The sequence below is a fragment of the Engraulis encrasicolus genome, chromosome 3 (genome assembly GCF_034702125.1).
Source record: "Engraulis encrasicolus isolate BLACKSEA-1 chromosome 3, IST_EnEncr_1.0, whole genome shotgun sequence".
NCBI lineage: Eukaryota > Metazoa > Chordata > Actinopteri > Clupeiformes > Engraulidae > Engraulis > Engraulis encrasicolus.
Genome location: NC_085859.1, coordinates 50,266,541 through 50,276,457, shown reverse-complemented (window position 1 = coordinate 50,276,457; position 9,917 = coordinate 50,266,541). Strand labels below are relative to the sequence as shown.

Genomic DNA, 9,917 nt, shown 5'->3' with positions numbered 1-9,917 from the left:
TTTCCTGTCACACTCTCACACTGTCCCATCTCAAATAAAGGCATACAAGCTCAAAAATATTTCTAGAAAATGAACCCAAAAATACTGCATTCATGACAATGGTTGCAAATAAAAGGCCAGCATGAAAAACAGGACTCGAAAAGTTCAATCAAAACAGTAGTAATTTAGGGAAAAATGTTTGCTGTCGCCAAGGCTTGAATCTTTTCACTCAAAGTTACTTTCCCGAGTACAGTGTTTTCTTTGACTCCTTGCCATTGGGAATGGGTTGTCAATGGGAATCACAGCACTATTATTATGCTTTAGCTAGATGCTATTGTATGAGAGAGCTCCAGGGACAGAACTCTCTATTGTTCACTATGAGCTACCTAATTGCTGATGGCCTGACTCTCACAATACACTTGATTATATGAACACACTACACTGTGCGCAAGTGTGCGCACGCACGCACGCACGCACACACACACACACGCGCACACGCACACGCACACACACACGCGCACGCACGCACGCACACACACACACACACACACACACACACACACACACACACACACACACACACACACACACACGCTGCAACAACACACACACACAATACATTTGATTATGTGTAAACAAGTCAGAGAAGTCTGGCAAACTGAGGGGAATTTTCTATCATAACTAGGGCTCCTTTTCATATTCAGGGTCCAGTCCCTTCATACAATAAACCAAAAACCTTTTGGCTGTGTGCTTTTTAGTCTTCCAAGGTTATGCAGAGGATTTTTCTATTACTGTAACCACATTCAATGCTTACATCAAACTGGCACACTTTATAACCTAAAGACATGAAGCTATTATTATTATGTTCGTCATAGCCCGAGTGACATGATCAAGTTGACCAACTTGAATGGCAAGTTTTAATGAGTTAGTATGTTTAAATATTAATATTAATATTAATATTAATATTAATATAAATATCAGTAATAATATTATAAGTAACATTGTAGTAAAGGTGTTTCAAGGAGGGTTGTTCACTGAGAAGCCATAAGTCAGACTGAAAACCTTTCCCGACTAAAAATCATTTATCTTGGAAGTTAAAAAAAAATGTCCTGGGGTGTTGTCAGTCCACACTCCCACCCCCTGTCATGGCAATAATGGTCTCTTGCACTTTCATCCACCCCTACTGACAATAGCGGAACAATTGCACACAGGGCCCCAGGCAGTAGCATGCACAGACATTTTGGGGGCAGGTAATAAAGCGGGGGTGAACTTCCTGCCACCTACTTCCAGCTATAAATTATATAGGGGAATTATTGTCACATGCTTTTGATCGTGAAGCATTTGTGCATTATCATGTCAATATGGACCCACAGCAAAAAAATGAACTTTAAAAAGGGCATTCTTTGTCCAGCAGGCCAAAGGTGCAGGTGCTTTAGCACCACCTCGTCCCTATCTGTGCACGTCTATGGCCCCAGGGCAAAACGCTGAGAGAGCCCCCAAATACGACCAGCCAAGGTCACGATAGGGCCCCCACCACCAATACGACAGAGCCCTGCTTGCCCCTCCCCCCTATAGCTCCACCACTCCTGCTGGTGTGTGTAGGCGATTCAGATGCGGTGGGTTCATTAGACGATTCAGGTGTGCTCCGTCAATCAGGAGTTGGGTGTGACGAGTGCTGACAGGCATGTGGACTGGAGCAAGAGGAGATGGGAAATGGGCCAAGTAGCACAGGGGCCCCTGAGGAGAGTACGGGGAATACAGGGAATGGTTTAAAGCACTATGTGTGTGTGTGTGTGTGTGTGTGTGTGTGTGTGTGTGTGTGTGTGTGTGTGTGTGTGTGTGTGTGTGTGTGTGTGTGTGTGTGTGTGTGTGGTGTGTGTAAAACCTTGTGACTAGAACTGCCACGTCGTGGTGTGCAGGGTGAGTGTCACTCTGTGGGTTGACGTTCTTCTGCCATGCACAGAAGCTGTTGAGGGTCGTGTCCGCATGGTGGACAATCTTCAACTCTTTCTATGAAGAGAAAAAGAAGAAGCAGAATATCAAAGCACAGCGCTTTGGTGCAGATGAGCTCATCGTTAATCAGACTCACTATTTGCTGAAAAAAAAAATCTAAAGAGGGAAGAAGAGGCGCAATACCAAAGCATTGACTTTGACTCTGAGGAAGACGAGAAGCGTCAAAACGTTAATTACGTGGGGGGGTGCTGTGGCGCAGCGCGCTAAGCCCCCCACATTTGGGCTTGCATGCGCCCACGGGGACCCTGATTCGAGTCCAGCTGGGGTCATTTCTCTCTCTCCCAATCGTTTCCTGTCTACTCTCATACTGTCTACTCTCAAAACTTCTAAGAAGTATGCTGATTGCTCTGGTCATCACTGGGTCTAGTCGCTGAGAAGTAGCCCCAATCTGTCTTGATCAAAGCATAGCCCTTTTGGTGAAGATGGACTCACCGTTAATCAGACTCGCTGTTTGCTGAAAAAAAAACCTCAACAACTACATTAAAACAACATTGCTGTGACATGACCAAGGCCCCTGTCAAGAATGACACAGAGAGAGAAAGAGAGCAGGAGGAGCAAAATAAAATGTGCGCGTGTCATTATGTCAGAGACCGTAAAGTGGTGTCAAATACAATGATTTCCGTCGTAAGTGACAGCTTAAGACTTCGGCATTACCATTTTGGTAACTACAAGCTTCTAGTGATAGAGGCTCTGCATGAAAGGGTTAACTCGAAGTCAATGATCTTGTCAACATCACCACATGTTCAATGCATATGGTTGACATCCTATGCTTTGCGGGAAGCACTGATGCTGTGTCTCACATGGTATACTTGTGTACTTCAGGCACTGTGTTTCAGTGTGTATGGCGTATTGGTTGTGCACTGAAATACAGTGCCCTAAGTGCATGAGTGTGCCCACTGAGTGAGTCCACTATAACTGCTACACATGCTACACTATTGTAATATAAAACTCCATAATAAGGGTGTGATGAAAGATGTGAACTACCTCTTCCCCATGCAGAAGGATGAGTCGCACCAGGATGATGTGTATGGCGTTCCCAATGCTGGCATCATGAAATATCCCCGCCACCTGTCAGTCAAAACCACAAAGAGTTAGCAGGAACAAGGACGAGTGTACAATAGAATTTACTTCAAACCGCATAGCATTATATCGCTTTAGTAATTCAATCTAGCCACAGCCGCCAATCCCAGATTCACAAAGACAAACATTGCCCAATATGACTGAAAGTAAATCCAACAGCGATGTAAACCAGAGAATCCCATTGAGCTGAGCAAACAGCTCATAGCCATTACTCATGCAAAATCAGCTAACTGCCTAGTAGTATAGTCAGCTGCAGAGGCGGAACAATTGTACATGCATCTTCAGGGCAGAATACTACCAGGGCCCTCCATAAGGCCTGCCAACGTCATAGTAGGGCCCCCACCAACAATACGGGAAGGCCTTGGGCCCAGGGGCAAATGCCCTGCTCACCCCTCCTATAGCTCCGCCCCTGGTGAGCTGTGTTTTGTGTAAAGGCATAAGGAGTAGATGTGATTTTTTTTTCCTTTTTAAAACAGGTATTGACATGCCTGAATACAACTTGATCCAAAAAACCAAGATGTTCTGAAAAAATAAATTAGCAGTTATGCAGCGTGTAATTCATTCAATTACACTGACACTGACACTTTTATCCATTGCAACTTACAGTTATTACAGGGACATGGTGGATTAGGCGCCTTGCTCAAGGGCACTTCAGCCATACACACCCTCCCGCACATATCACAGCTATACACATCCACATTGGTGCTGCTATGTCGGAGACTCATGTTCATAATGATGAAGATATTGGACTATAGGCAGAGAGAGTAGAGAGAGAGATGTTCCATTGGCCCATTGTTTCCGGGTTCTATTATTACAAGGGGGAGGGGGGGGGAAATCCCCCTTTAGGCAGACCTAGGCAGACCTAAGGACTGTTCTATTCATTGTAGGAGCATTATGACACGCCCCTTTAGGCAGACCGGAACCTGGTCACGTTAGGTGCCCATAGCAACCTATTATGTTGGCATATCTCTATATACTTAAAGAATCTCTGCTATAAGTAGGACTGTATAAATAGGTCGCACCATGCTCTACGCAAGACTCCAGGTAGGACTCACAGTGCTCTATGAAGAACTCTAGCTAGGACCCACCATGTTCATGATGGTGAAGATGTAGGACTCTGCATAAGATGTAGGAGTCCAGGTTGGACACTAGGACGTAGGGACACACTCACCATGTTCATGATGGTGAAGATGTAGGACTCTACGTTGCCACTGCCGTGGTAGTCCATGAGTTTGGAGTCGGCCACCACCAGTGTCTCCACCCACCTCTCCTTGCTGACGGAGCGACGAGAGATGCCACGGGGCGATGAGGAGGAGGAGGAGGACTTTCCCCGCTCCTCTCTCTCCCAAGCATCTCTCTCCTGCTCCACCTGCAGAGAGTAGTCTGGACCATCTGCAAAGAGATATACGTACAGTAGATGTATGACATTCATTATGACTTAAAGTTATATCAAATCTTCAAGCTTCTTTTGTTTCAGACAAGTAAAAACTTCTCTTTTACCTGTACTATGTTTCGATGGAGAAACTTCAAGTCAAGTCAAGTCAAGTCAAGTCAAGTCAAGTCAAGTCAAGTCGGCTTTATTGTCAATTTCTTTACAGGCACTGGTCATACAAAGAACTTGAAATCACGTTTCTTACTTTCCCATGCAGACATAGACATAGACTTTAGGTGTGGACATAGACAATGAGACATAGACTTCCGCCTTCATCAGAGGGTCACATGGATGTTGAAGTAGGACATGGTTTAAAACAGTTGATGCTGTGAAGATGTGACCTTCCTGTCAATATTCACAGGTTGGTCACACCTCCTGATGTTAGAGTTGTGGCCTCAAGATGGTGGTCCAGGTGTGAGACAGCATGTATATCCCCTCATCCCTGTTTATGGTAGTTGGCCTGCGATTTCTGATCTCTATTGACTCCTTAATCCAACGTGACACCTGTTGTTCTCTTGCTGCATGATTTTGGACTGGGACAATGCCAAAACGTCTCACACCTGGACCACCATCCTGAGGCCCCAGCTCTAACAGTAGAAGGTGTGACCATCTTGTCAATATTGACAGGAAGGTCACACCCCCACACAACATCTGTTTTAAAGCACGTCACACTTCAACATCCATGTGACCCTCTATTGAAGACGGAAGTTTCACCATCGAAACATGTCAGGTAAAAGATAGAAACTTTTTCGATGTCTGAATTGAAACAAAAGAAACTGGAAGATTAGATATACGTACATATGTTTGTACATACACATCAAATTAAAAACAATTTAAATATTTAAAACAATGACCTAGACTGGGCCTATAGCATAGTAAAAATGGATCTCTTGTTCAGTATTGTATAGCAACCTTTTTTGGGAGGACACAGGTATGCAAAACGTGTGAAAAACTGCTCTGCCTCCAAACACACACACACACACACACACACACACACACACACACACACACACACACACACACACACACACACACACACACACACACACACACACACACACACACACACACACACACACACGGCCGCATCACTGTCTATCACAAGCAAAAGGCTATCTCTCTACAGAGACGACTGACTCATCACAGCTCCATCCCTTATCAGCTTGACCCCTTGAGGCTCCAGGCTGTCTGTTAGCCTGGGAATTCCCTTCCCTCCTTCGGAGCTTGTTTTGATCTGAAGGACAACGTGGGAGCCCATGCTGAAATCGTCGCCTGAGTTTCGGAGCGTAACCACAGAACAGGAGGGAGGACAGGACATACGACAAAACAAATGGAAGCTTGTACTGTAGTTGGTTTATGGCTCTTCCACGTCAACAGCAGAAGTGAAACCACCTTTTCAATCAAGTATTAGGTATTTAACAGTTAATAGTTTCGATCGACCCTACACTCTCAGAAATAAAGGTACAGAACTCGTCGCTGTGGCAGTACCCTCAAGGGGAGTACCATTGCGTTGCTTGATTGGTACCCCAAAAAAGAGGTGCGTTCAGTTTCTTGCAATGTTGACCAATGTGCATCTGTCACTTCTTTTTGAGGTACCACCCAAGCCAGTGGTTCTTAACCTGGGGTGCGGGCACCCCCTGGGGGTGCGCCAGAGATTCCAGGGGGTGCGCAGGATTTTGTTTGTGCTGAGGCTGGGACCAAAATTCTGCTTGCAAACATTATAATTAGGCCAAATTAAGAACAAATTATAACATGTTATGGTCCCCATTTTAAGTCATTAAGGTATTGATTAATGTCTCAAGCAAGAATCATTGTGATTAATCACTGAAAACATTTTTTAGTGCATATACACGTGCAGAACTTTGTGCTGGGGGTGCGCGGCTTGTCTTCGCCACAGGAAAGAGGGTGCGTTAAGTAAAACAGGTTTAGAACCACTGACCCAAGCGACGCAATGGTACTCCTCTTGAAGGTACTGCCAAAGCGACAAGTTCTGTACCTTTATTTCTGAGAGTGTACGAGAAATTGAATATATGTTTCCCAGACAATATCTGTCTTTTGATGGTCTGGTGATAGCCAGACAAGCTGTCTATGACATGGCCTCTCACCTTTAACACCGCAGGCGCCCTTCCCCTGCGGTGGTGGTGGCTCGGCTAACTCGATGCTCCTCCGTTGTCGTCGGTGGCCGGGTAACCATGACAACTCGCTGCGGTAAACCACGTGCGCTTCCTCCGGGTCCTGTAGGCTCACAGGGTGCCCCTTGACTGGCTCGATCAAGAAGATGCCTTCGGGCAGGGAGAAGAAGCCTCGCTACAGGTGACACACACACACACGCACGCACGCACGCACGCACACACAAACACACACAAAGATATGTATTCACACGTGAAAGAACATATGCGCACCCACCCACACAAGTCAGTCACACACAAGTACAGACATACAGCGCAGAAACACACACACACACACACACACACACACACACACACACACACACACACACACACACACACACACACACACACACACACACACACACACACACTTGCCTAGGCAAGCATACGGTACATACATGTACATGTACACACATGCACACATCAGCACACATACACAGACACAATGAGTGAACAGCCAGGCAAGATCATTCCAAAATGTTTGGCAACAATGTTTATGAATGAATTGCCTGCAGCCATGAAAGACGATAGTACCAGGTACCAGTATGCCCTGTTACAGTAGCATATAAAGGCAAAGCATGAGAGCACAGTAATGTTTTCTAGGTGCTTTTAGAGGCCAACATGGTCTGGTGCTGGTGCTGGAGGTGAACTGGGTGCTGGCTGTGTGAATTTGCACGGCAGGTATTTTCCTTTTTCCTCTCGCACCCATCGGCGCATTCCCGGCACATCAGGTAGCCCCAGTAAGGCACGCACGGCTCCTTTGTCTGGCGAGGTATGCCCTTGCATGTTGCAGCCAGCGCTGACATTTCCCCCCAGCCATCACAGTGCAGAAGAAGAGGAAGAGAGAAGGAGAGAAGGAGAGATGGAGGAGGTGGAGAAAAGGGAGAAGAAGGGAGTGTTGAGGGTGATTACTCCGTCAGTCATTTACACCAGGGCAGGGCAGAGCTCTAGAGGTTTGTGTTCAAACAAGTCCCTGTGCCGTCTGAGGCCGCCACTGAGCAGCAGACACAAAAAAGAAGAAGAAAAAAAAATACAGAACAAGAGGAAGAAAACGAGGGGGAGAAAGGGAGAGAAAAAAGGGAGAGAGAGAGAGAGAGAGAAAGATTGAGACGGAAAGATAGAGTAAGTGATCCTCCCTCCAACACACACACACACACAAACACACGCACGCACGCACACACGCACGCACACACACACACACAACTGAGAATATGAGTGAATGATTGGATATAAAGATATGGGACTATCCATGACGCTGGATGTTGGTGGAGGTTGGTGGTGGTTTAGATTGTGCTCCCGTCTTCCCTCCACACACATAACAGATTCTGAGGCTGCTCGGTGTATCATGGAGAAGAACGAAAACACAGGAGGGAAAAGAGAAACAGAGAGAATGACAGAGTAAGCGAACAACCCATCCACCCATCACACCCACACACACCATCCCCAAACACTGTGAATATTGAGCAGCGATTGGCTCCAAAAGGTATGGGCCCATCTTCTGGCGGGCTTAACGCAACAACAAAGGAGATAGATAGATAGATAGATAGATAGATAGATAGATAGATAGATAGATAGATAGATAGATAGATAGATAGATAGATAGATAGATAGATAGATAGATAGAAAGAAAGAAAGAAAGAAAGAAAGAAAGAAAGAAAGAAAGAAAGAAAGAAAGAAAGAAAGAAAGAAAGACTTATATTCTTCCATCCATAAACTAAAAAAGACCATCGAGCATGAAATGAAATGAATTGACTGAACACAATCAAGGAGCACGGAAAAAGCATCATTCGGTGCAAACCTGCGATACAAATCCAGACAGCAAAGCGTTTGAAGGCTTTTTGATGTGGATAAATCATGTCTGGTCTGATGTGTGCTTCACAAACACTTCCTACTTCTTACAAATGCACACACTGATTTAGCATGTGATTTACCCCGAGTCTGTTCATTGAGCCTTGGGAATATTTGTGATTATCTTGGACCTTTTTTGGGAGATGTTTGGATGATGTGAATGTCACACAGCTGGGAATCTGGCACTCTTCCCAAAGTCTCCCGGAGATGGAAGAGAAGAGAAGGGGAAGGGGAAGAGAAGCGCCCAAAAGAACTGATAGATACCCGACATCTGTGATACAAATCAGTCCCGGAAGATACAGAAAAACCAGGTGCCGAGTTGGGATGTTGGGGTGTGTCCTCAGTCCCATGTCCAGTGGGGGGACTTAAGGGGTCATTCTGCTCTGTAGACTAAACCCTGCCTAAATAAATAAGAAAAAGGGACAACATGTGAAAAGAGTTCAGTTGAAGGTTTGTGTCAAATCAGATTCAGTAAGCTTTATTTGTCCCAACATTGAAAGATGTTCTCTTCCACTAAGATACTTCTTCAGTTCGAACTCTGGGAACCATTAGCTTTTCCTCTCTGGACCTGTAGACTAGTGGTTCTCAATCTTTTTTGGGCAAACGTACCCTTGGCCTCATCATAAGCCCCTCAACACCCCCTTGCCCCACCCCTTAGGGCTCCTCAACTCCCCCTGGGAGGCTGCAGAGCCCCCGTTGGGAATATTCACAGATAACAAGGGACTCTTCAGACCAACACAGAGGCCTGGTGCGGTCCAACATTGCCACTCATATGCACTTGGGCACATCGAGATGCATGGGTTGTATTGCTTTGGTTTCCTCCCTGGTGCACTAAATGTGAATGATGGAATATTTTGGATTCAGATAAGAGTCTTCATGGTATTCTCTCTAACAAGGCTTTCCTAACCCGGTCAAAGCCCAACACACAGCCTGAAAGATGAAAGCTTACACTGACTATGTTGAGGTTTCTTTCTTGCTTTTTTTTTTTTTTAAGAGATCAAAAGATTAGGTTTTTGGTCTTCACATCCGATCAAAGACACAGACTAAGATAAGATAAACAGCATAGACCTTCACAAGCAAAGACCTTGTCTCAGAATGAGAAATTGGACGCTTTGCATTTTAAAATGTTAAATAATCCCCTTGGTTTCCGTGCCAACTGTAACAGTTGGTGTGTGTGTGTGTGTGTGTGTGTGTGTGTGTGTGTGTGTGTGTGTGTGTGTGTGTGTGTGTGTGTGTGTATGTGTGTGTGTGTGTGTGTGTGTGGGGTGAGAGGAATTCCCTTTCTCTCTCTCTCTCTCTCTCTCTCTCTCTCTCTCTCTCTCTCTCTCTCTCTTCCTCCTGGCCTCTGAATATCTTTCAGGAAGCAGGTATTACTGTGAAGTGGCTGCATCTAG

General features: G+C 45.4%; 1 protein-coding gene across 1 annotated transcript in view; it reads right to left on the bottom strand.

Moving 5' to 3' along the window:
- Window positions 1–9,917, bottom strand: part of adamts12 (ADAM metallopeptidase with thrombospondin type 1 motif, 12) — a 54,279-nt gene that overhangs the window by 37,408 nt on the left and 6,954 nt on the right. The window contains exons 3-6 of the mRNA XM_063194212.1: window positions 6,610–6,811; window positions 4,244–4,464; window positions 2,977–3,060; window positions 1,865–1,989 (exon numbers count right to left, since the gene is read on the bottom strand). Of these exons, the coding sequence (XP_063050282.1) occupies window positions 1,865–1,989; window positions 2,977–3,060; window positions 4,244–4,464; window positions 6,610–6,811 (632 nt within the window). The remainder of the gene's footprint in view (window positions 1–1,864; window positions 1,990–2,976; window positions 3,061–4,243; window positions 4,465–6,609; window positions 6,812–9,917) is intronic.